This window comes from Delphinus delphis, chromosome 10, assembly GCF_949987515.2.
Source record: "Delphinus delphis chromosome 10, mDelDel1.2, whole genome shotgun sequence".
Lineage (NCBI taxonomy): Eukaryota > Metazoa > Chordata > Mammalia > Artiodactyla > Delphinidae > Delphinus > Delphinus delphis.
This window is the reverse complement of record NC_082692.2, coordinates 65,514,301-65,541,631: the sequence shown is the minus strand read 5'-3', so window position 1 is coordinate 65,541,631 and position 27,331 is coordinate 65,514,301. Positions and strand designations below refer to the sequence as shown.

The window sequence follows — 27,331 nt, the reverse complement described above, 5'->3', positions numbered from 1 at the left end:
TCTTTCTTTTTTTTTTTTTTTTTTTTTTTGCGGTACATGGGCCTCTCACTGTTGTGGCCTCTCCCGTTGCGGAGCACAGGCTCCGGATGCGCAGGCTCAGCGGCCATGGCTCACGGGCCCAGCCGCTCCGCGGCATGTGGGATCTTCCCGGACCGGGTCACGAGCCCGTGTCCCCTGCATCGGCAGGCGGACTCTCAACCACTGCGCCACCAGGGAAGCCCGTTTTCTGTTTCTTATGCTTCTTGCAGTTTTTGGTTAGTTCAGTAAGGAGACTGAGCAAAGAGATGCTTTTAATTTATCGTATTTAACCAGAAAGACATTTTACAACACAAAACAAATGCCATTTTCTGGCTTTTCACCTGTGCAAGTTCTAAGTTTTCTAAAGCATGGTCCCTTTATAAATCTGATTTAAAACTTTAGATCTTATCCTTAAGAAGAAGAAAAGTACACATTCATAAACATTTCTGTTTGCTCTCAGAAGGCATTGGACCTCCTGAAGCCCATGGAGTCCAAACTCCTCAATGGCTGGTCTGGGCCTACCACACCAGCCTGTCTCTCAAGCATCACCCACACGTCCCCTAACACAAGCCCTGCCTGAGGCCTGGGAGCTCCCCAACAGGCCAGGGGCTTTCCTGCATCCACGCCCACAGGCTCTCCAGAGGGCTGGCTGAACACTTGCACAGCACCATTCCAACCTGACTTCTGGTGTGGAGCCTCCTGGGGTCTCCCTCCCTATGCGTCCCCCTCTGGCCTGGTCCCAGTGCTGCCCCTGCAAGGCACTATCTGTTTACAGTGTCCCTTAGGTCAGACTGAGCACCCTATAAGGGCAGAGATTCCCAGAATCTAATGTGGGTGCAATCCCTGTTTGCCAGTCAAAGGAAGCAGAAGTTCACACAGGTTGTTATAAACAACTGACGAAAGATAATTTGTAATTAGGCAAGATTTATAGGAAATGACTCTGGTAGGGCTCGAAAGCAACTTCTTATTTTAGGTGAATTAAACAGTCATATTTATATCAATCATCTTTTACAAAGGTCTGGTTCAGCCAATTACCACAAATTCCAAGGGGAAAGGATTCAAAGACTGGGTTTTACTACAGTGCATAGAGGAGCTGGCTTCTTTAGCTAGAACTTAGTAGGAGGGGAGCATTACTGCTTTTAGGGCCCTAATGCCTTTTTCCCACTTATTCATCAGACTTGGGTAAAGCTCATCAGTAGGAGATTCCTGAGGGAGCCAGGAGAGGTGAGGGCCCACGCTGGGAGCCAAGAGGGCCAAAGGAAGGAAAAGGAGGCAGGCAGGTGGCAAGCCCAGAGTCACCGCCCAGAGATGAGACCCAGGTCAGCAGCTCCTCAAAGGCTCTCCCCGTCACCTCCTAGGCTTTCCAGCTGGCCTGACCTGGGACACCAGAGGAAACAAGGCCCCAACCTTAGGGACTCTTCTTCCCTTTGGGCACCCTTCTTCCCTTTGGGCACCATGAGGACTGAACCCAGGATGCTGACATTCATCTGGGCAAATCCCAACACATCCCTGTACTAAGACCTACAGCATATATAGCATTTGAATTTTAAGGCACCCCCTGGCCTTTTCCAGCCTGTGGTGACCAGGGTACCCTTCAATGGCACCTCCAGGCCCGCCACATACCCCCATGAACTCCCCTCCCAGGCTCAGCTTTCTGAGGGCACACATGGTGGACAGGCAAATTCTTAGCCCCCTCTCTACAGCCTTCTCAAGATCTTTGGCCCCAGGCCGGCCCTTGATTCTCATTTACCAACCCTGTCTTCCAGGAGTGCCATGGTTCCCAGGTGTGGCCCAGGAATTCAGCCCAAGCCACCAAGGTTCCTACCCCCACCCAGCCCCAGGCTTGCAGACATCTGCATGGGAACCCCACATAGGGACAACTTTGAGCTGCGAAGTGTCCCAGTTTTCTGGCTCAGGGAGAGGACTCTTAAAGCTAGGAAGCTCTAATCAGGAGTCAGGAGTCATTACATAAAGCTGAGCCAGCTTTTCCCCTGCTTCTCACTCCAGCAAATTCTACTACTACAGCCTTTTACCAAGGGGAAAGCACTATGCTTGTCAGCTCTCTTCCAAATTCTGCTGAAACCAGGAGATAAGAGAAAACTGCAAGTCTTTGTGACAATGGAGGCAGCAGGCCCCACTCTCTCCACTCCAACCCCAACATGGCAGAAGCCAGGACTCTGGCTCAGAAAGCTTGACAAGCTTCTGCCCTGTCTTCAGACCCAGTGCAGTGGATTCAGCCGTCAGCCTGTCCTCAGGGACTGCCGGGACACACCCTCAGCCACAAAGATGGCTGAGGACCTGCTCCATGCCCGCCCCGATCCAAGCACTGAAAGGAAGATGGGGGCCAACAATGCAGTTAGTAAGATAAGCCAGTGCCTGCATCATTAATACGTGAACTGGCTGAACACCTGCCGTGCACAGGGTACTGGGCTGGACCTGAAAAAACCTCAAGTGTATGAGGCTTCCCAGAGCTTGCCCTTCCAGACTTGCAGGGAAACCCCACCTAGCCTGAGGACCCCTTAACTCCCTTCTCATGGAAAGCCAAGGGGATCCAAAAACTATGTCTATTGTGTATTTGGGGGGAGAAAGAAACACCAAAGTAACGTCTGCCCACTCCATGTTAAAAACCTCTCTGTCCAGAAATCAGCCCTGCTCTTTTTTTTAATTTAAAATTTTTTTAACTTTTTTTTTTTAACTAGTAAGAGCTTGCTTGCTTTTTATGTTTCTATACAATAAGGAAAAACTTATCTGTGACCCAAAAATGGTAAAAGAAAATTGTGACCGAGGATCATCCATGGTCCTTGGTTTCAGCTGAGTGAAAAAATAGAAGGGGTTCCATCCCTACTCATCTCCCAAAGTCACCCTGTCGGCGCTTGCCCTTCTGTCACTTGCTCCCACAGCCCAGGGCACAGTGCTGGTTCTTGCGCAGGGCTATTCCAACCGCTAAAGAGTGCTGCCTTTGGACAAAGGGCCTGCAGCACCGGAAGTAACAGGTAATGAAATGAGGAGGAAAGCCTCTGAACAATACCTCTGCCTTGCAATTTCAAATTTATGACAATCAAGAGAACTCAAAGCAAGTGTTCTCACACACAAAACTTTACCATACACAAAATAATTAGAACTTAAATGTGCAGACATGTTTGTGTGGTGGGGAGGGGTGGGGGATTCGGGGACTCCCAGAAGGAGAAATGGATGTGGGCTGGCACAGGTAGAGAAAACTCTGGAGGAAGATGCGGGGAAGGGGACAGGCTTCCAGAGAGCAGTGGGGGCAGTCTGCCTTTCCTCCACACTGGGTCACCACTTGGTCCTCAGAGCCTGGCACAGGGCCTGGCATACAGGGGGACTCAGTAGTTGTGGACTGAATGGCCGATGGCCTGGGGTGAATGATTAGGGAATCGGCGGTCCTGTGTGGTGGTGACGGACACAACCAGGCTTGGAAGATAGTAAATGTGTTGCAACAATCCTGGAGCCACAAGACTTCTGAGGCTGATGAGAGACAGTCTGGGGGCAGAAAGGACTCTGAAGTCCAGGACAGAGATACCAGGGTAGGCCCTGTTCAGGAGTTTCACTCAGAAAGCCCATTTGGGGACTTCCCTGGTGGTCCCCAGTGTTAAGACTCCGTGTTTCCACTGCAGGGTGCACGGGTTCAATCCTAGGAACTAGGATGCCACCTGCGGTGCGGCCAAAAAAAAAAGAAAAAAGAAAGTCCATGAGGCAGCTGCCACAATCGCACAAGCCACACTGCGCCAAGTGCTCACTCTTCCCACCTCCGAAACAGGTGCAAGGGAAATGCCACCAGCCCCATCCATGTTGCCACCCCACCCTGGATACACTCGGCCTCTGCCTTCAAAGCACTCTACAATGGGGTCCTCCCACCCGCAGTCTCCTCTTTTTGCACTGCCTTCAGGCAGGGAGTCCTGAGGCTCCTCAGCTGACCCTCACTCCTCCCAGCTTATGCTCTGCTCTCTTTCTAGAAGGCCCTTTCCTTAAATTCCAAGTCAACTTCAAAACCCAGCTCAAGCATCCTGCCCTCTCTGGGACCTTCCCCAGAGTCCCCTGTCCCCAGAAACCTGCTGTAGACCTTCCTGCAGACTCCCACAGCCTCACACAGGGCAGCTCCCTGAGGTGCCTGAGGGCAGCTCTTTGGCCTCTCTCCCTGCCCTACCTGCATGCAGCACAGGACTAAACACCCAAGCCCAAATGGGGTCTGTGCTAAGGAAGTGTTGATCTAGCGAATGCAGTTCTTTACAGGGCTTGTGAAAAAAACCAGAATGACAAAAAACGACATCTCAAGATGGTAAATGAGACTCAAGATTCCAGCAGGAAAAACATGCCCTCTTCATTAAAGGAAACTGTAAAAGGAAAGCCACCCACCACCCTTCCAGCCTTCAACAGCACTGTGCCCACTGTTCCACCTTCCCTGTCAGCCTAAAATGTACATGGATGGAGGCTCTTTTTCCTTTTTTGCCAACTCCGCAGTCTTTCCTCTGTGGTTCTCTTGCCCTTCACTTCTGAGGGATCTAACTCAGAACGAGAAATCTAATATCTACCTGTGGCACTTTGGTTCCTGAGCCTCCCTCTCCCTTAGACTGTGAGGGCCATGAATGTGCTGTGGGTTCCTTTCTAGATCCCTCCTGTTGGAGTTTCACCTATGAGTCCCTCAGGGAGCTTTGCCTGCCACTGGTGGAGATTTCCCAATAACATGAGAGGCTAGGGAGGCCTCCTGCAGGAAGTGCTCCCTCACCCTACCCCTCTTCACCCCATGTGCCTATTCCTTCCTCCTGCTTGAGGAGATGACCCTCACACACCCCAGTGCCCAGACTGCCATGGGGTAGCTAACTCTCTTGCAAGGCCCCCTGGGCCTGGCCTAAGGCCAGAACCTTCCATCCAAGGAGCAAAAGTCCCTTTCAGGTGGGACCCTTGACCAGGAGAGGTCCTTCCTCGGGCTGACCACCAGGAGCTCCCTTCCCTACTCTCTTCCCCTTCCCAGGGCTCAGCATCTGACCAGCAGAGGCTCAGGGATGCCCATGTTCCTACCTGAAACATGTTCACATGTCCGGAGTGTTAAACTCAGCTACCTGTGCTTAAAATCCATTAAGACAGATGCACTCAAAAGGAAAATATGAGTCTGAGGGTGGTGATTAAGACCCAAGAAAAAAGCCTGATGAGACACTGTGTGACTGTGCATGCACATGTGTGAGTGTGGGGCACTAGTGTGTGCTCCTGTGTGTGCAGTGCATTGCACGTGCACGTGTGTGAGCACATCAGCACATGTATGACCACACTTTTCATGGCGCATGGAGTTACAGCCCTGAGTAATGAGTAAGACCCTGTCCAGGAGGTCTGCTCCCAAGGGGAAGGGCAAATGCCCTGAGGGACTAGCCCAGCCCTGCGTCCCCGCCAAGAGTGCCCAGGCCAGCCTAAGCCAACAGAGCGACGAGGGTCATCCCAGTCTGAGGAAGAGCAATGCCAGGTGCACAGTAGGCACTGAGAAAAACATTAGCTCTTTCCTTCCTCCCTTCCTTCCTTCCCTGGCTTACAGCAAGGGGAGTGGGCAGGAAGCCTGGGATTCTGATGCCAAAATCTTCAGGGAAGTGGGAAGTAATGAGAGGTCCAGCCAGCAAGGCCGAGGGAGAGAAAGTGGTAGAACCATATGGCCTGTGGCTGACAAGAGAGGAAGGACCAGGGTCTGAGGGCCAGGCTCATGCAGCCCCAAAGGCCCCCTGGCCAGGAGGGACATGCGAGTGAGTGTGGGTCTGCAGAGCCCTGCCGAGGGGCTGAGGGGACTGCTGCAACCTCAGGCATAGCCAGGCTCTCACCTGGCAGAAGGTGGGGGCAATGTCTGAGAAGGTGCTGGGGACCCAGGATGGTTTGGGATGACGTGGACAGAGCACGTAGTGAGTGCAGATCCAAATGCAAGCTGGGGAGACAAAAGGGGTTAAGGCTACGATGGCAGCACAAGTGTGAGGCTTCACCGAACATTAGATCCTTTTTATCAAGAGCTCCAGGGTGCCTGGCACTGGGCTGCACTGCAGATGTTGGTTACCTAGCAGTGAGCAAGGCAAACAAGGCCACTCGTCTCATGGAACTTGCCTTATGGTGCAGAGACAGGCAAAGACCAAGAAGACAAATGGATAAGCCTGACTCGTTCAGAACAATACAAATGAGGAAGGAGGGGGATGACCCTCAGAAGAGGGGACACCTGAACAAAGCCACGCAAACACCCTGGGGCATGGGAGCAGACCCTGCTTCTGGACTCCTTCCCGAGCCTCCGCACCTCATCCCAGTGCCTGTCTACATGTCTTTGCTCTACCTGTCCACCAGGCTGCTAAGACTCAAGGATCCCTGCTTTATTCATAACAGCCAAAAGGTGAAAACAACCCAAAAGCCCATGGTGGATGGGTAAATGGATACACAAAATGTGGTATATACATACAATGGAATGTTATTCAGACTTAAAAAGGAATGGAGGGACTTCCCTGGTGGCTCGGTGGTTAAGAATCCGCCTGCCAATGCAGGGGACACAGGTTCGAGCCCTGGTCCAGGAAGATCCCACGTGCCGCAGAGCAACTAAGCCTGTGTGCCACAACTACTGAGCCTGTGCTCTAGAGCCTGTGAGCCACAACTACTAAGCCCGCATGCCACAGCTACTGAAGCCCACGTGCCTAGAGCCCATGTTCCGCAATAAGAGAAGCCACCGCAATGAGAAGCCCACGCACCGCAAGGAAGAGTAGCCCCCGCTCACCACAACTAGAGAAAGCCTGCACGCAGCAGCAAAGATCCAACGCAGCCAAAAATAAATAAATAAATTTATAAAAGAAAAAAAGAAGCCAGACACAAAAGGCTACATATTTTATGATTTCATTTGCATGAAATATCTAGAATAAGTAAATCAATAGAGAGGGAAAGCAGACTACTAGTTGCTAGAGGCTGGGGGAGGAAGAAATGGGGAGCAACTGCTTCATGGGTATGGGGTTTTCTTTTGGGGTGAAGAGAATGTTTTAGAACTAGATGGAGATAATGGTTACCCACATAAATAAAATAGACACATGCACTTGGAAATTCATCTTGGGACGATTTGTGACAGCAAAGCTCAGGAAACAACCCCAAAGTCCTCAGTAGGAGTTGGCTGAATAACACTGTGGTCCAACAACATAATGGAATTCTCCACAGCTGTGAAAAGGGATGAGGAAGGTCTCTGAGGACTGCTGTAGGATGATCCTCAGGATCATTGTCAGGGGCAGAATTGTTAAGCCTAGGATATCTTATTGTGCTACAGTTAAGGAAGCTAGAGCAAACCAGGGAGGCCAGTGTAGGCCCAGTCAGAGGCTAGTGGTCCGAACACCAGCCACAGGGTGTTGCACAGACCCCTCACAGGGTCAAAGCAAACTGGTGCTTGTTGCTGGGAAGGAGAAGCTGCTTCGTGGATGTACCAGGAAAGGGAAGCACCTAACTCAAAATGAAGGGGTTGTTGGGGGTGGGGGCCTCTGCACTCGCTGGGAGCTGGCAAGGTCAGCTGAGCACTTTTTTGGGCTGAGTCAGATCTTGAGTTTCAGCACAGAGTGACAGTATGGCTCACCAAAAACCTGCTAAAAGAATGGCCAACAGAAATCTATCTCCCTGGGCCTTCAGAGCTACTGGTATCACTGTAGCGAATGGCTTCTGGGCTGTCTCCAGCAGTGGAGCGGGGTCCACTCAGCACTCCTCACACAAGGCTCACTCCTGGAAAAGGCTCTGGTCACTTGCTAATTCGGTAATCACGATGCATCCTAGCAGGCCTGTGTTGTCTAGGGTGCCAATCTAGACAGGTAACTCCTGGGACTTCCCTGGTGGTCCAGTAGTGAGGAATCCGTTGTGCAATGCAGGGGACGCTGGTCCGATCCCTGGTCAGGGAATTAAGATCCCACATGCCGCGGGGCAATTAAGCCCATGCGCCACAACTACAGAGCCCACATGCTCTGGAGCCCACGTACCACAACTAGAGAGCCCGTGCACCACAACTACTGAGCCCGCGCGCCACAACTAAAGAAAAGCCTGCACACCGCAATGAAGAGCCTGTGCACCGTGACGAAGAGCCCACACGCCGCAGCAAAACATCCCACGTGTCGCAACTAAGACCCGATCCAGCCAATAAATAAATAAACAAATAAATAAATAAACAAACAAACAGACAGGCAACTCCTGTGATACACCCTGTGCAGTTGGGAAGAAGGAATCAGGCTAAGCTGGTGGCATCTGCTTACAGGACCACACAGACACTACAACTGGCCCCACAGGAGGAGGAATCCACTGAGGTTACACACAAGCCAGGCAGCACACCACCTACAGGCAGAGATGAGGCTGAGTCACAGAGGAAAGGGCACTTCCTGTGACAGCTCAGAACAAGGTCTCCAGGGCTAGAGCAGAAGAAGAGAGCAGTGGAGTAGCACCTGTGCCGCTCAAGAGTTCCCAGGCTGTTGGTTCTGGAGGAGCCAGCAGGGGTGGGGCACGACTCTATGGGCCCAGCCCCTCCAGTGGGTGTGGAAGGCCAGGCCCCAGCTGCCCAGTGAGAGGCAGGTATATGAGCAGCTAAGCAGGGCAGGCCAATCTGCTGATTGAGCACAAAGCTCTGGGAGCAACTTGCCCCACCCACAGAGCAGCTACCCCTCACAGGAGCTGCAGGGGTGTGAGAATCCCATGTGCTGTGCCCCTGACTCACAGGATACCTCTTCTTTCACTCTGCACATGAGAAAGACCTGTCACTAATGAAAGAGCCAGAGGTCAGTGGACAAAGAGCCCTTGGCTCCTGCCCCCAACCCCGTCTCACCCAAACACAGTGACTAATTGCAGAGATCTCAAGTTGAGAAGCTCTCAGGAAACAGGGTCCTCTTTCCCATATCTTTACTTGGTGAGGCTTCTGTCTGACAGTCAGTCATGGTTAGCTCACAGAACACCAAGTTCTCCTGCTTCCCTTATAGCTTAGTCACAGAGAACAGAACTGGAGACCACGCAAAAGCAACAGATGGAGTCCTCTCTGTTTCAGCCAAATGCTGTGACTCATTTAAACAAATCCCACATTTTTCAGAAATCTAATAATTACCTCCTATTGAGAAATAAAAGTATAAATTCTTCAGAAACAAACAATGCTAGTGATTGATATATATAAAAAATTGGAAAACTGTCTGGTATCTTTCTGAGACTGGATATAAACCAGGCTAGACTGAGACTCAGCCTTCACTGTGAGACATCATGGAGCGACTTCAGTGAGGAAAATGACATCCAGGAGACTCTGCCCCAGGGACTACCATCAGAGCCTTGGCCTCTGTTTGCAGCTCTAGACTTACTTCACCTGCAAATTTTTTGGCCAAGACACAGAGCCCCAAGATAGCACTGGAACAAGTGTTACACTCAGAAGACCAACCTCCAAGAAACCATGCTCTTACTAAGATCTTTCTAGGCTTCTGGTCACTCACGAGGCCTCAGAAAGGAAAGCAGAGCTGAGCCCATTGGACACTGCCATGACCAGGAGTACAAGTAAGGACCTCCTTAACTTCTGAAGAACCTTCAGGGAGAAGGTCTCATGTGTGATGTTCAGGCAGCTCGGATGGTTGCCACCTGCACTGCAGACCACTTCCTCAGTCCCTCCAATTTTCCTGGCCATACTTCCAGGCTACCCACCCCCACCATGGCTTCCTTTTTCTGGAGCCTAGGAACCTCCCTACTTTCCTTCCTCTTGGAGAACTTACTCTCCTCTCTGCTCTCCCAGAGGAGCTTTTCTGATACAGAGTTGGTTTCTGCCATTGGTCACTGACTACATCACAGGGGTGAGGAAAATGAACTGGGGCTTCTTGTCCTGCCTTGACCTAGACTTAAAGATGGCTCCTCACCTACTCTTTCCTCACTCTCCGTGGGCCATTATTCTGTCTCAAACCCATGTTCAACAATCTCTGTCACTGGCTCCAAGATGGGGCTTTGGGCGGTGACTATAGCCTCCACTCATTACTGGGCTCCAGGCTCGCCTCCTCCACGAATGCCACATACAGTAGCCAGAAGAATTTTCCTAACAAACTCAAGTCCAAATCCTGCCTGCCATTCCAAGCCCTCTGACCTCTGGTCTCACCACCCCACTCAACCTGATGTCTGGACGTCCCTCAGTCCAGCCGTCCCTTCCAGCCACTCCCTCATCACTCTTAGTTAACATAGTACTGAAAGTTCTAGCTGCTGTAATAAGGCAAGTAAAAGGAATAAAAAACATACAGATTGGAAAGGAAGAAATAAAACTGTATGTGTTTGCAGATGACATGATTATCTACATTAAAAACCCCAAGGACTCTACAAAAAAATCATAGAACTATTAAATAAGTTCAGCAAGGTTGCAAGACACTAAAAAATATATATATAAATCAATTCCATTTCTATATACTAACAATAAACATGAAGAAATCAAAAGTAAAAACACAATACCACGTACAATCACTCCAAAGAAAATAACACACTTAGGTATACACTTAAAAACATTTATAGAATCTGTAGCTGAAAATTTCAAAATGCTGAGGAAGGAAATCAAAGACCTAAATAAACGGAAGAGCATACTATGCTCATGAAATAGAATACTCAACATAGAAAAGATGTCAATTCTCCCCAAATTGATCTATAGGTTTAATGCAATTCCTATCAAAATTCCAATAGTTTTTATAGACATAGACAAACTTACTCTAAAATTTATATGGAAAAGCATGGGACCTAGAACACGAAAATAATCTTGTCAAAGGAGAGTAAAGTGGGAGGAATTACTCTATCCAATAGTAAGGCTTACTATATAACTATATTAATTAAGACAGTGTGGTATTAGTAGAAGGATAGACACATAAATTAATGGAAAGAATAAAGGATTCAGAAATAGATCTACACAAATATGCTCAACTGACTTTTTACAAAGGTGCAAAACCAACCAATTGAGGAAGGATAGCCTTTTCAACAAATGGTATTGAAGACAGGAAAACAACAACAACAACACCACCTTGGCCTAAGCCTCAGACTTCATATAAAACTAATTCACAATGGGCAATAAACTTAAATGTCAGGAAAATTTTCAAGATCTAGCTAGGCAAAGAGTTCTTAAATTTGATACTTTAAGTATGATCCATTACAGAAAAATTGATAAACTGGACTTCACTAAATTTTAAAAGTTTCGCTTTGTAAAAGCCTACGTAAAGAGAATGAAAAGAAAAGCTACAGAGTAAGAGAAAGTATTTGAAAATACATATCCAATAAAGGACTAGTATCCAGAACATATAAAGAACCCTCAAAACTCAATAGAAAAAAATTAATTAGAAAGTGGGCAAAAGACACGAACAGACCAAATGGCAAATAAGCATATGAAAAGATGTTCAACATCATTAGCCATTAGGGAAATGCAAATTGAAACCACAATGACGATCAGCATAACTAAACTAAAAATGATGACAATACCATAGGCTGGAAAAGATGCAAAGAAACTGGATCACTCACGTACTGCTGGTAGAAATGTAAATGGTATAGCCACTCTGGAAAACAGTTTGGCAGTTTCTTTAAAAACTAAGTATGCAACTGTCAAACGACCCAGCCACTGTATTCCTGGCATTTATCCCTGAGAAATGAAAACTTATGTTCACATAAAAACCTGTGCATGGGGGCTTCCCTGGTGGCGCAGTGGTTAAGAATCCACCTGCCAATACACGGGACACGGGTTCGATCCCTGGTCTGGGAGGATCCCACATGCAGCAGAGCAACTAAGCCTGTGCACCACAACTACTGGGCCTGCGCTCTGGAGCCCATGAGCCACAACTATTGAAGCCCACATGCCTAGAGCTCATGCTCCGCAACAAGAGAAGCCACTGCAATGAGAAGCCTGCGCACCGCAACGAAAAGGAGCCCTCGCTTGCCACAACTATAGAAAAGCCCGTGCATAGCAACGAAGACCCAACACAGCCAAAAATAAACAAATAAATTAATTAATTTTTTAAAAAAACCTGTGCATGAATGTTCATAAAAGCTTTATTTTAATAGACCAAAACTGGAGTCAGCTCAGATGTCCTTCAACAATGAATGGCTGAACACACTGTGGTACATACATACCATGAAGTACTATGCAGCAATAAAAAGGAATGAGCTATTGGTTGACACATCAACTTGGACAAATCTCTATGGAATTATAGGTGAAAAAAAGTGAAAAAAGCCAACCCCAAAAGGTTATGTATGATTCTACTTGTGCAACATTTTTGAAATGACAAAACATTTAAAATGGAGGACAGATTGGTGTTGCCAGGGATTAGGGATGGAATAGGGGGAAGGGGCAGGAGGGAGGCTGGATGTAGTTACAAAAGGACAACACAAGAGATCCTTGTGGTTGGAACCGATCAGAATCTTGACTGTGGTAGTGGGTACACAAATCTGTTCAAGTGATAAAATTGTATACCTTAATTAATAAGCACACATAAAGTGAGTACAAGTAAAACTAGGGAAATCTGAATAAGATTGGTGGATTGTATCAATGTCAATATCTTGGTTATGATATACTACAGTTTCACCACTGGGAGAAACTGGGCAAAATGTAAGAGGAATGTCTCTGTATTGTTTCTTAAAACCACATGTGAATCTACAATAATTTCAATTTAAAAAATATGTCTTAAATTACCCTACTCCATTGGCTTGCTATTTAAAAAATTTTTTAAACATTTTTAACAGTTTTTAAAAACTGTGAATAAGAAATATGTTGATATTTCATCATTTCATAATATTACTCTGTGCCTTTGGTTCTCAACCTTATCAGAGTCAACAATCTTTAATAACAAATATAAAGTGAGCTTAAAAATCTCTGAAAAAATAGATATTTTTAAATGAAGGCAAAATAAAGCATTCTCAGATAAACAAAAGCAGAAAAAAACTGTTGATAGCAAATTACCTTACAAGAAATAATAAAGGTCAATTATACCTCTGTAAAACTAAGGGGATAAAGAAAAAACAAATTCCTCAGGCAGATAACAAGTGATACCACACAGTAATTCAAATTCAAACACACAAAAAAACAGAGTGCTGGCGAAGGTAATTATGTAAGTAAGCATAAAAGAAAGTATAATTGCATATTTCTTCTCTTAACTGATAAAAAGGCAATTGCATAAAACTGTATGTGTTGTTGAGCTTATAATGTATAGAAATGTAATATGTCTGACAAAAAGAGCACAAAAGAGGTGGGTGGGAACAAAGCTGTATTGAAGTAGGGAAATGACATCACCTAGTAACTAGAATACAGGAAAAAATGAGGAGAATAAGAAGTAGTAAATAAGAAAGTTAATATAACAAATTCCACAAATATATACTTTCTCCCCTTTTTCTCTCAGCTTCTTTAAAAGGTCTATATAAGATTGTATATAACATTACATAATATTATATAAAGTAATAATTATAATGACATACTGTTAGGTTTGTAATATATATAGATACAGTATGTATAACACTAATAGCACAAAAAGGGGGAAAAGTAATAGAACTGTATAGGAGTAACGTTTCTATATTTCAATGGAATTAAGTAAGCATAAATCTGAAGCAGATTCTGACAAACAAAGATGTATACTGTGTAAGTCTTACAGCAACTACTAGACAAATAATCTAAACCTATATAATTTAAAAACCATCGGAGGAACTAAAATGTTAAACCAAAAGTGTCCACTTAATACAAAAGAAAGAAGTAAAGGAGGAAAAGAGGAATAAAAAAGCAATGAGACATATAGAAAACAAAAAGCAAATTGGCAGATGTAAATCAAACTATACCAATAACATCATTTAAATAAAAATCAATTAAACAGTCGAATCAAAGACAGAGATTATTAGACTTGATTTTTAAAATCCAACTATATGCTATCTATAAGAGACACATTTTAGAGTCAAAGACATAAATAGCTTAAAATTTTTAATGGGAAAATATTATTACACAAACAGCAACCATAAGAGAGCTGGAGTGGCTATACTGATATTAGACAAAATAGACTGTAGAACAGAAAAATGTTACTGAAGATAAAGATTGATTTTAAAAACTCAATTCATTAGAAAGATTTAAATTATATATAATTATTATAATTATATACAATTAATATACAATATCTAATTATATACAATTATAAACATATATACATAAACATAAATACACCTAGAAACAGACTGCCAAAATACATGAAGCAAAAACTAACAGAATTAAAGGGAGAAACAGAAAATTCAACAACAATAATTGGAGACTTCAATACCCTTTTTTTAAAAATTTTTTGGCTCCTCAACAAGAGAAGCCACCGCAATGAGAAGCCAGTGCGCCGCAACGAAGAGTAGCCCCCGCTCGCCGCAACTAGAGAAAGCCCGCATGCAGCAACGAAGACCCAACGCAGCCAAAAAAAAAGAGAAATCAATAACAGAAAGACATTTAGGGAATTCACAAATAAGTGTAAATTAAACAACACACTCCTAAATAGCCATGGGTCAAAGAAGGGAAATTAGAAAATACTTTGAGAGAAATGAAAATGAAAACACAGCATGTCAAAATATATAGGATGCAGCAAAAGCAATGGTCAGAGAGAAGTTTATAGCTGTAAACACCTATATTCAAAAGAAGAAGACCTCAAATCAGTAATCTAAACTTCCACCTTAATAGGCAGAAAAAGAGCAAAGTAAACACAAGTACAATGAAAGAAACAATACAAATTAGAACATAAGTAAATGAACAGAAAATAGAAAAACAATGGAGAAAATCAAGGAAATAAAATTCTCTTTCTTTGAAAAGATCAACAAAACCAAAAAAGACATTCTTTTGATAAAGAAAAAAGAGAAGGGCTTCCCTGGTGGCGCAGTGATTGAGAGTCCGCCTGCCAATGCAGGGGACACGAGTTCGTGCCCGGGTCCGGGAAGATCCCACATGCTGCAGAGCGGCTAGGTCCATGAGCCATGGCCGCTGAACCTGCGCGTCCGGAGCCTGTGCTCCGCAACGGGAGAGGCCACAACAGTGAGAGGCCTGCGTACCGCAAAAAAAAAAAAAGAAAAAAGAAAAAAGATCAAATGACTAAAACCAGAAATGAAAGAGGGACACCACTACTGATCTTAAATAAATAAACAGAATTACAAGAGAATACTATGAACATCATATGCCCTTGGTAATTTATTTTATTACTTTAAATTTTTTTAATTAATTATTTTTTTAAATTAGTTAATTTATTTTTGGCTGTGTTGTGACTTCATTGCTGCGCACAGGCTCTCTGTAGTTGTAGCTAGCGGGGGCTACTCTTCATTGCAGTGCGCGGGCTTCTCATTGCGATGGCTTCTTTTGTTGCGGAGCACAGGCTCTAGGGGTGCTGCCTTCAGTAGTTGCAGCATGTAGGCTCAGTAGTTGTGGCTCGTGAGCTCTAGAGCACAGGCTCAGTAGTTGTGGTGCACGGCTTTGGTGCTCCGCGGCATGTGGGATCTTCCCGGGCCAGGGCTTGAACCCATGTGCCCTGCATTGGCAGGCGGATTCTTAACCACTACGCCACCAGGGAAGCCCGCCCTTGGTAATTTAGATGTAATGGACAAATTCCAAGAAAGATGCAAACTACCAAAACAGACTCAAGAGGAAACAAATTTGAATAGACCTATAACAAGTAAAGAGACTGAATTGGTAATTTTAAAACTTCCAACGAAGAGGAGTCCGGGTCCAGATGGCTTCACTGGTAAACTCTAACACTGAAAAAGAATTCATATCAACAAATACACTACAAGGAAAAAGAACTACAAGTCAATCTCCTTATGAATATAGTTGCAAAAATCCTCAAGAAAATACCAGCAAACCGAATTCAGCAGCCTATTAGAAGGACTATACATCATGACCAAATGGGATTTATTTCTGGAATACAAGCATGGTTGAACATCTGAAAATCAATCAATGTAATATACCACATTAATAGAATGAAGGAAAAAAACCACATGATCACATCAACTGATACAGAAAAAGCATTTTACAAAATTCAGTATCTTTTCATGATAAAAGCTGATTTAGGAATAGACTAAGCACAGAAGGAATCATCCTCAACATGATAAAAGCCATATATGAAAAAAACACAGCTAACATCATACTCGATGGTGAAAGACTAAAACTTTCCATCTAAGATCAGGAACAAGACAAAGATGTCCACTTTCACCACTTTTATTTAACATAGTACTGGAAGTCCTAACCAGAGCAATTAGGCAAGGAAAATAAATAAAAGGCAGTCATATTATAAAGAAAGAAGTAGGCACTTCCCTGGTGGTCTAGTGGTTAAGATTCCATGCTCCCAATGCAAGGGCACAGGTTCAATCCCTGGTCAGGGAACTAAGATCCCGCATGCTGCACAGCACGGCCAAAAAAAAAAAAAAAAAGGAAAGAAGTAAACTATCTCTATTTGCATATGACATGATCTTGAATATAGTAAAGTCCTAAGGAATCCACTAAAAAACTATTTAAACCAATAAATTAGTTTAGCAAGGTTGCAGGATTCTGGATCAACATACAAAAGTCAATTTTATTTTCATACACTAGCAATGAACAATACAAAACTGAAATTAAGAAAACAATTCCATTTACAATACCATCAAAAAGAATAAAATACTTAGGAATAAGCTACACAAACAAAAAAATGTGACTTATACACTGAAAACTGCAAAATGTTGAAATTGATTAAAGATCTAAATAAATAGAAAGACATCCATGTTTATGCATCAAACTTAATATTGTAAAGATGACAATATTCCCCAATTGATCTACAGATTCAATGCCATGTGTCAAAATCCTAGCTGGCTCCTTCGCAGAAATTGACAAGCCTCTCCTTTCCAAAATTCACATGGAATTTCCAAAATTCATATGGAAATGTAAGGGATCCAGAATAGTCAAAAGAGTCTTGAGAAAAAACAAAGTTGGAGGACTCACACTTCCCAATTTCAAAACTTACTACAATACAACAGTAATCAAGACAGTGTGGTAGTGGCATAAGGATAAGCATATAGATTAATGGAATAGAATTGAGAGTCCAGAAATAAACTTATATGTGTATGGTCAATTGATCTTTGATAAGGACGCCAAGAAATTACAATAGAGAAAAAACAGTTTTTTCAACAAATGGTGCTGGGATAGCTATATGCAAAAGAATGGAGTTGGACTCCTACCTCACACCATACATAGAAATTAACTCTGATGGATCATAGACCTAAATGTAAGTGAAACTCAGAAGAAAACATAGGAGAAAATCTTCATGACCTTAGGTTGGGCAATAGTTTCTTAGATACAAAACCAAAAGCACAAGTGACAAAAAAATAGGTAAATAGGACTATATCAAAATTAAAAACTTTTTTTAACTGTAAATGTATCATTAAGAGAGTAAAAAGACAAATCACAAAATGGGAGAAAATACTTGCAAATCAAATCTCTGACAAGAGTCTATTATCCAGAACATACAAATAACTTCTACAACTCAACAATAAAAAGACAATCCAATTTAAAAATGGGCAAAGGATTTGAATAGATATTTCTCTAAATAAGATATAGACAACAGTAACATGAAATATGTTTAAATCATTAGTCATTAGGCAAATGCAAATCAAAACCACAATGTATACCACTTCACACCCGTTAGAATGGCTAAAATCAAAAAGAAAGATAATGACAAATGTTCACAAGGATGTGGAAAAAAAAGGAACCATCATTCACTGCTGTTTGGAATGTAAAATGGTACAGTCACTTTAGAAAAAAGTCCAATAGTTCTCCAAATGTTAAATATAGAGTTACCAAATGACGCAGCAATTTTACTCCTAGGAATACATCCAAAAGAATTTAAAACATATGTCTACAGAAAAACTTGTACTCAAATGTTCATAACAGAATTACTCATAATAGTCAAAGCCAAAAAGTGGAAACAACCCAAATGTTCATGAGCCTATGAGGGAATAAAATTTGGTATATCCATACAATGGAATATTATTGGGCAATAAAAAGGAATGAAGTACTGACACATGCTACACCATGGATGAGCCTTGAACACATGCTAAGTGAAAGAAGTCAGACACAAAAAACCACATACTGCATGATTCTATTTAATCATGAAATGTCCAGAATAGGCAAATCTAAGAGACAGATAGATTAGTGGCTGCCTAAGCCTGGGGGTGGGGAAGAATAAGAAGTGACTGTTAATGGATATAAGGTTTCTTTTGGGGGTGATAAAAATGTTTTAAATTTAGATTGTAGTTTTTGTTGTACAATTCTGTTCTAAAAAACATTGAATGGTACACTTAAAATTGGGTGAATTTTATGTTATGTGAATTATATCTCAAAAAAGAATTTCAAAATACTACCTGAGGGACTTCCCTGGTGGTCCAGTGGGTAAGACTCCACGCTTCTAATGCAGGCAGCCCGCATTCGATCCCTGGTCAGGGAGCCCTCCCACATGCATGCTGCAATTAAGAGCTCGCATGCCGCAAATAAGACCAGGCACAGCCAAAATAAATAATTTTTTTAAAAAATGCTACCTGAGCCTATACCCCCAAATATGCAATATTCATTTCTAAACTGTAAGCATGTGCTATGGTGCTAATGTATTAAGCATTCACAAAGTTATAAAATAGAAAGTGATATTTAAAAAAAAATCTTGACTGATGAAATACATAATGGTTTCAATGTCTTTCGTTCGTGGGAGTCAGACCACTAACACCATCACCCCTAGCACCATCAGGCTCTCAGCTCACTCCATGTGCCAGACTCACCCTTTACATAATCAACCTCCTAACAACCACGCAGGGTGTGTACTCTTATCATTTCCATTTTTTTCCAATGAGAAGACTAAAGATTAAAGAAACTAAGCAGCGTAAGGGCACCAGAAAAACAGGCAGTGTGAGGCTGGGACCTGGCCTGGGAACTTAGGTCCCCCCGACCCTACTCTAACACTCCCAACTCCTTAAAACTAAGTGCCTCATCAGAAACACACCAAGGCCAGTTTCAGGGAAACACACCTCCTGTTCCTTCGGCATTTCATAGGAGAATAAAATGCTCCTGGTAGGATAGAATTTGAGTAAAAACTCAGGGAAAAATTCTTGTGATTTATTTGGTTGGAAATTTGAAATTCATGTTCCTGAGGCAAAAGCTTCCCACAAGCAGCGAGGAAACCAGCAAAACAAAGAAATCTGGGAGGAGGACATGATTAATAGGCAACAGTAAGGACTGCCTAGAACAGTGCTTAGCATGTAGTATGTGCTCAATAAATATTTATTAAATGAATAAATGATCCCAAGCACTATTCTGCCCTGGAGTAGAGGTCTGGTCCAACATGGAGCTGGGCTGCACTAAAAAAAATCTTCAAATTTCAAACACCAAAACCTTTAGCGGGAAGAGGTTAGAAAGTTGGGGTCCACCCTCCTTCAGATTCAGGGTTGGGTCTCTGAAGGGGCATAGACAGTGTGTACTAATACAGGTCACCATGGGGACCAAAAAGAAAGGCAAGATGCCAGCACAGATGATTCCTTATGCTGTAAGTGGCCCTGCCCTGCGAGCAGTCTTCTACTCAGATGATTGTGAATCTGAGCAATGCAACCTGCAGAAGGTATGAATAGAGAAAGGGAATTCACACCACATGTCAGGGAAGAAAAAGGAATTTTGCAGGGAACCCTGCATCCAGGAGACAACCCTAGCTGGAAAAACAGATTAGAACCTGGAAACCCTCTGAAGTTCACAGGCAGAACTCAGGAACAAGTCCTCAGGAACAAGGGCACTGTCTTACCCCTGCACAGAGCTGCTCAAGCTCATGTTACCCTCAAAGGCTGAGCAAGTAGGTGTCCAGCTACACAAAGGTCTGGTAGCTTGCTTGGAGATATGCCTGGGACACAGGACTGGCCAAGAGACTCCAAAAGGCACAAGGATTGCTCCAATTCAGGAAGGGACAAGGTGACAAAAAGTTATCTAGGGCCCAAACTGCTGATTCTTTGAGAAGTGAGGGGGATAGGGAGAAATGTCTCCCCATACTTTTCTGTGAAAAAAAGCTGGCTGCAAAGCAACATATTCAGTGTGATCCCATTTCTTTAAGAAAGTATGTGTTGATCTTTTAGCGGCCAGTGGAGAGGGTGGGCGGATTCAAGATGTCAGATGGTGAAGGAGCCACAAGCACAGTGGAGGAAGGTGCAGAAGCCATGGCCAGTGCAGTGGGTGCAGCAGGTAGCACTGACAGCCAAGGCAGGCCAGGTAGTCCTGGAAGTCCTGGTGGCTCAGGTGGCCCTGGGGAGCCGAGGCAATCCTAAGGCCCTGGCATCACAGGAGAGGAAGATGCCACAGCCGGTGGCATTTCCCATACACAGTGGGCACCCCATACACCAGGGCCTGGTGACTAGAGGTCCAGGTAACCCACTGCTCCAGTTCACCTTCCCTTGCCTTTGCTGTTACCTATGGAGGTGGAGATCGCCCACCAAGTCCTGATCCCAAATGCTGAACTCTCAGGGACAGTTCAGAAGTAGCTCAATGTGAATGGCTGAAGACCCTGGCCAACTCCAAATTTCCATCCCCTCCTGTCTCGACCAGCTTTCTCTGGTGGTGCAGACCTTGCAGAGCTTTGTGCCCCATTTTTTGTTAACCCTTAGCAGGGAAAAGGGGGCTAAGTCTAACTCTGTGCCCCTCCTAGGCAGTGCATCCTTCCCTAGGGCATTGATTTCTGGATTAGGTGCTACTTTATTATTGCAGCCTAACATTTTGCCTGTGATGGCCCTTGGGTGCTCAAGGTCCACAAGTTTTGTTTGGTGATTAAATGTTTGCTACTACAGAAAACGAAACTGATCTATTTTTAAAAAGTGTGTGTATATGTACACAAAAGAGTCATGAATATAAATGCTTGGAGAAAGATCTTAGAAATATACACAGAAAAGTAATAATGCTAGAAAAGGAAAGGAAAATAGAAGTTTTACTCAATATATGATTGAATTGTTTGAATATTTACATCAAGAATATATTCATGTCTTACTTATATAATTTTTATTAATTCCAGAACAGTCTCATCAGCAAAGTTAAAACTCAAAATTACCTGGATATATCAGGAGTCGGGAGAGTAACATAAAAAAAAAGGGAAGCCAAGAAAAGAGCATGGGAACAAATACAAAGAACAAGCCTCACTGGCAACAAGACTGCTGCTCAGGCAAGATCTCTGAGAAGCATGGGGGTAGCAGGACCCAAAGAGGGCTGAGAGCTACCTCTCAGCAAGATCCCTTCCTGAAATCCCTACTGAGTGTCCATCCTATTCTTGGAGCCCCCACTATGCCCCAACCTACTGAGTACTCACAAGCCCAGGGCCCACCTGTGCACTAGTCAGGGATGAAAATATAGTAAACTTGCTCCCCCTGTCCCAGTCATGCTAAGCAACCACACAGTTAGCACCTTGATCAGTGGTATCACGGTCACCGGAGGGAAGCCACCCCATGCAGGCTTTCCTGCCCCCGCCCACTCCTCTCCATGTCTCTCCTCCCTTAGGGAACATAGCCAGATCAGCGGGACAATGGGGTCAGTCCTGGGGAGGGGTGGGGGGCAAGGGGGAAGCAGAGTCTCTGTTACATCTGTCTGGAGGCCTGACCTTGGCTTCCAAAGGTGTGGCTTGTGCTGCTAGGGTTTTAAGAGGCTCACCTTGAAGCCAAAGTTGCAAGGAAGAACTCCCTACGAGCCCTGTCACAAGCTGATACGCTGATGAGAGCTAATGGTCTTGCTCCAGGGCGCCCTTGCTGTATACCTGCTTAGAAAAGGGAAATTGGCTGCATCCTTACAGGAGAGCCCAATAGGATAGACCAAACTTCCAACTCCAGGAGAAACACCTGGGCCCACCAACCTGGGCCCACCCAGAAGCAAGGCTTCTCCACAGGGAGGCCGCAATTCACCATGGCTGACCCTGAGCCCCATCCGTCCCTAACGTTTCTCATAGGGTTAGACAGAGTTCCTGCCCTTGGGAAGCCTGGTGGGTGAGCCCCAGTAGCTGTTCACAGCTGCTCAGCACTGTTATACCATGAGAAAAGGAGGGAGCAAGCCCCTTTCTGCTCCTACCCCCAGTACCAAGCCTTTAGACTAAGGCAACAGTCACAGGAAAGGCTCCAATGCCACGGTGATGGTACGCTCATGGAAGAGAGAATGGGACCAGAGGCCAGGACCTGGCTGGAGAGCAGAAGCAGTTGGGTAGAAAAGAAGAAAAACACTTACGGTCCCAAAGCAAAAAATGGGACCCCAGAAGCAGGCTTCTGGGAGGAAAGCCTGCTGCTGTGAAAGGCAGCTGCCCATTGGAGTCTGAGGGGATGGGGTGGAGTCAGCCCAAGGTTGCTGGAATATGTTCTCCTCTTCCTGGACAAGCAAAGAATCAGGTCCAGGAGCCAACCACCACTCTCTGGGGAACATGCCCTGGCAATCACTCTGGTCCACCTGGCCTTCTGTCTCACCTGGATACCAGGTTCTCCAGGGTGTAAGATAGAGTCAAAAGGGCTGCACATGGAAGAGGTTTTAAATGGGCACTCTGACACGCTGGCCAGCAGCAGGGATCCTACAGATTATCCTTGTGGGTGGACCATAAGCTTTCCACTTAGCGGGGGAATCTGGTGGAATGACCCTACAGAAGAGTCCTGTGCAGACTGTACAATGTGGCTCCACCTGCACTGTGGATCAGAGCTGATGCTGGCCCCTGGCCCACACTGAGCCTCTCAGAGTCTCTCCCCGGAGAACTGAAATGGGGGAGGGAAAGGAAAACAGGGAGAGGGATGGGTGAGCTGTGAGTTGCCAAGATTCCCACCAGCCCGTCTGGTGAGAAGCCAGACTCACCAGGCTGCAGAAAGAAGCAGCAGGGAGGAGAAGAAGAGAAGCAGATTTGGGAGGAGAAGATGATCTCCCAGGTCCTCATCCCTATCTGAGAGCTGACTATAAACTACTTTTGAGTTCTGAAAGACACAACTCTGATCTTATAATATGGCCCCCTCATTTTGACTTAAGGCTGTCCAAGTTGGATTATGATATTTCCCACCAGAAGTGTTCTTTGACCATCCGCACTCTGCTCACCTGCTCCTACTGACCTGGGGAGCCCAGGCCTGGGCCTGAGAAGAGGTTCCATTCCCAAACAAAAGACTGTTTAAGGGACTTCCCTGGTGGTCCAGTGGCTAAGACTCCACGCTCACAATGCAGGGGGCCCGGGTTTGATCCCTGGTCAGGGAACTAGATCTCACAAGCCACAATTAAGAGTTTGCATGCTGCAACTAAAAAAAGATCCCACATGCCACAACTAAAGTTCCCGCAGGCCACATCTAAGACCGGCGCAGCCAAATAAATAAATATTAAAAAAAAAAAGACTGTTTAAGATCTCTTATGGATACCAAACAAAATCATCGACATTCCTGTCCTCAAAAAAGTCTTATGTCAGATTAAGTTCATTGTGGTACAGACTCAAGTTTTCCAAGAAAAGGGGTCCTGCTAACCCAACATTAAACACTATTTCAGCCAAAGGGGAGAGGTGAGAGGGCAAGTGATGGCATAGTGATGGTCCATATGGAGCTGTCCACTGGGAGTGGGAGGACCAGAGCTGGAGAGTTTGGGGAGCCGTCAGCATGCAGCACCTTTTGCGTAGAAGCCTTGGGCAGGCCTAGTGAGAAGAAGAGATTTGGCTGAGGGCTGAGTCCTGGGAACCTCATCAGACAGGGCAAGCAGTGCCACAAAGGAGACCGACAAGTAAACAAGGACATGCTACAAAACCAAGAAGGAAGCATGGTCAGGAGGGTCTGAGCCCACAGGGAGGTCTAAGCAGATAAGGACAGGAACCTGGCCATTAGGATGTCCCTGGAGCACCGGGAGGTAACAGGGTCAGGGTGTGTGTGTGTGTGTGTGTGTGTGTGTGTGTGTGTGTGTGTCCAGACTGTGGGATCCAAGTAGGCTGACTATTGCATTTCCTCTGTGAACTCAGAGCCTGCACAGACCCAGATACACAGCAGGATTAATAAATGCTTGTTGAATGAACAAACACTGAACACAAATAAATAATGAACAAAAATGTTGGACAAAGAAACAGCATTCTCAGAATGAGAACCGTTTGGGAGCAAAGCCTTTCCTGGGGATAAAGCAGGGCCTCTGGAGAAATTAATTTTTCGGGGGAGGGTGTCAGTGGTGCTGTATAGATCCTAGGTATCTAAACCCACCCCCCAAGGCAGGTCATGGAATAACAACCAGCACCCTTTATCAGAATCGCTTATACCGATTCTGATAAAGTGGCCATGGGTCTTATTCCTGAAGGCTGTACACTCCACAAGGTCCTGGAGCTTGCGTGCTTGTTCAGAAGGTACTCCCTGCATCCATGCCAGCACATAAAAAAAGACTGAATGATTTCTGTCCTCATTCCCAACTGAACCCTGAGGCCTCTGGGGCCTGACACAGAGTGAGTGCTCTACAACAGTGAGTTGTTTGGAAGAGACTGCAGCAGAGGCCTTGCTCCTAAACTCCACCTAGTGGGGACTGGGCTCTTCTCTTCTGGCCCTGGAGCCTTATATCCCCAAGGCCACCCTGAGATTGTCACCTGCTCCCCACCCCTAGCCCACTCTACCCAGGGGCAGAGAGTATACCAAGCAGGCCAGTCCTGCACACCGATGTCTGATCCCTTTACTGGACACATGGAAGTTTCCTCATCCCAAAGTAGCGAGGGAGATTCACTGAACAGAGGCCAGGGTGGGCAGTCCAGGCTCCTCCTCCTGGTCCTGCCCCACCTTGCTATGGGTTCTTCGAAACGCCCATTACCTCTCTGGCTTCAGTCTTTCCACCCTTCAACAGTGATTCTGACCCTCTATTGGCCAGAGCTACACAGAGGAAAAAATACTGTATAAGCAAAATCACTCAATTATTACTAAGTATTGTTACTATCTTTTCAAAAGCTATGTACATCTTTATCTGAATGTCTTGTTTCTCCTGAGCCACCAGCAGGGACTAAGGAAAAGGAAGCTGAGGGAGCCTGACCAAGGCCCATGTTCCCTGAAAACCTTGCCAGGAGACTCAGCCTTTACTCCTGGGGTCACTGCCCCTGCATCACACCAGCCTGAGAATCCCAGAATAAGGGCTCATATGGGAGTACAGGGAACACAGGATGGTTTCCAAAAAGGCAAAGCTTCTCGTTTCCTCTTTTTTCATGCCACTTAAAACAGGTTTTCAGTACCGCCAGGAGTGGTACTCCTCGAGCAGGAGTCAAGGTCTTGGCAACTGAAAGGGGCAGTGTTGCCCCCAGGGGTCCCCACCAGGCTCTATGAATTGAGGACAGGGAGGACATTTTTCTTTCTCACACCACACTCAGGGGTGTGGAGGTTCTTACCATTTAGAAAAGGACCTGGTCAAGGGGGAGGGAGGGTAAGGGAGGGAAGGATTGGGAGTTTGGGATTAGCAGAGGCAAATTATTATATATAGGATGGATAAACAACAAGGTCCTACTGTATAGCCCAGGGAACTATATTCAATATTCTGTGACAAACCATAATGGAAAAGAATATGAAAAAGAATATATTTTAAAAATATTTTTTAAAAATAAAAGGAGCTGGTAGTGTGACAACTGTCTCTGGAGCCCTGGATGTGTTCCCCAGGGTTCCTCATACCTGACTGGATACCTGGGTAGGGACAGCACAGAGGCCATGTACCTGCTGCCCCTCAGTCTGTGTTTCAGCTCAGGCAATCTAAGGGGTACACCATGCTGGCCAGGGAGGTGCGAAGTACCAGTGAGAGCAGGGATCCTTGGAGGGGCTCCACCATACACCCTGACAAAGCTGGGGAGTAAAGGGTAGGGTGGGGGCAGACCTGGTCTGTTGGGAGAATCTAGAGCAAGCTTCCCTGTTCTGTCTCTTCCCTTCCTTCCTTTCTTCCACAGGTTCAGCCTGCACCACAGCTCCCTGAAAGCACCCTGGCAGGAAGCCTCTCTCACCCTGGCAGTTAGCACTAAGCACTATCATTTGCAAAAGTGCTTCAGTACAGGAGGGGAGCAGAGAAGAATGCTTGGCCACTGGGAAAGACCTACTCCAGTCCACCGGCTTTGGAGCCAGCTCCGTGTGCCACAGCCTGCACCCAGGCCCCAGGGCCCAGAGAAATGTACATCACAGAGTCAAATTATGTTATCTCTACCCCAGATGCCCATGAGCAGATCACTACCCCAGAGCAGCAACCACAGACTTGGAGCTCCCTCCCTCCTGCCCTCTTCCTAATCCCCAAAATCTGCCAAGGGAACCCTCTCCCACACCACAGTCCAGCCTTCCTGGAGTTTCATGAATATAAGTGAGGGTTAAGAAGAAACAGTGATACTCTTCCTACAGTGAGAGGGTGGTGGTCTGGGCTTCAGATCCAACCAGCAATGAATTCTGAGAGCCTGTGGGATGGGCCGGAACTTTCAAGTAAACTCTCTGGTCTGAGGCTCAAATTCTGTATCTATTTTAGCAGCTGTGTGTGAAGATGAGAAGGATGGACCACAGTGGGCTTTCTGAGCATCTCCCAATGAGTGAGTCAGAGTTCCCAGAGGGCAGAGTCCATACCTTCAATCAAGTTTAACTCAAAGGTTCTCTGTAGTAGGAAACAGGGATGCTAATCTACCTGTTCACCTTTATATCCTCAGCCCTGGGCAGGAACCAGGCACCAGTTGGCATTTAATGCCAGGCCTCTTGTGAATGCTTTCATTTCTAGCACTTCATTTGATAAAATAAATGCTTGTTGAGTTGAGCATACTTGACTTGCCCTCTTGGAACTCCAGTATGGCCTCAATTTATTCCTCTTCCTTATTTCTTTCTCAGAGTGCTTGTAGGAACCAGGTGGCATCAATATTAAAGCATTTGCAGGTGAAGTGCTACTTTATGTTTTTAGCCGGGACTAGAATACCCAGCCGCCTACCTAACATCTCACTTGGATGCCTCTAAAACACAAGTTGTCCAGGAAAAAACTCCTGATCTTAGACCCCATCCTTGTTGCCCTCAGTGTGCACCAGATGTTCAGGTCAAAACTCAGGAGTCCTCCTGACTCCTTTCTTTTTCTAACCCTTCACAGCCAACCCTTTAGCCATCCTGCTGACTCTACATCCACAATATATTCAGAAGTTGAGCACTTTTCAGCACTCTCACCCTCTCCCCACTCCCCATCACCCCCTCCTCATTCTCGTCCAGTGACCATCCTCTCACACCTGAATACCTTTCAAGCCCCTCACTAGCTCCCAGCTTCTGCCCTTGCCCCTCAGGCTTGGCAACACATAGCAAAATGTGCATTCACCATTTTGTTTCCGCATCCAACAGGAAACTATCCTACAGATACAGT

General features: G+C 45.4%; 1 protein-coding gene across 1 annotated transcript in view; it reads right to left on the bottom strand.

Moving 5' to 3' along the window:
• BSN (bassoon presynaptic cytomatrix protein) overlaps positions 1-27,331 on the bottom strand; it is a 91,346-nt gene that overhangs the window by 51,911 nt on the left and 12,104 nt on the right. The window contains exon 2 of the mRNA XM_060022502.1: positions 16,288-16,299. Within this exon, the coding sequence (XP_059878485.1) occupies positions 16,288-16,299 (12 nt within the window). The remainder of the gene's footprint in view (positions 1-16,287; positions 16,300-27,331) is intronic.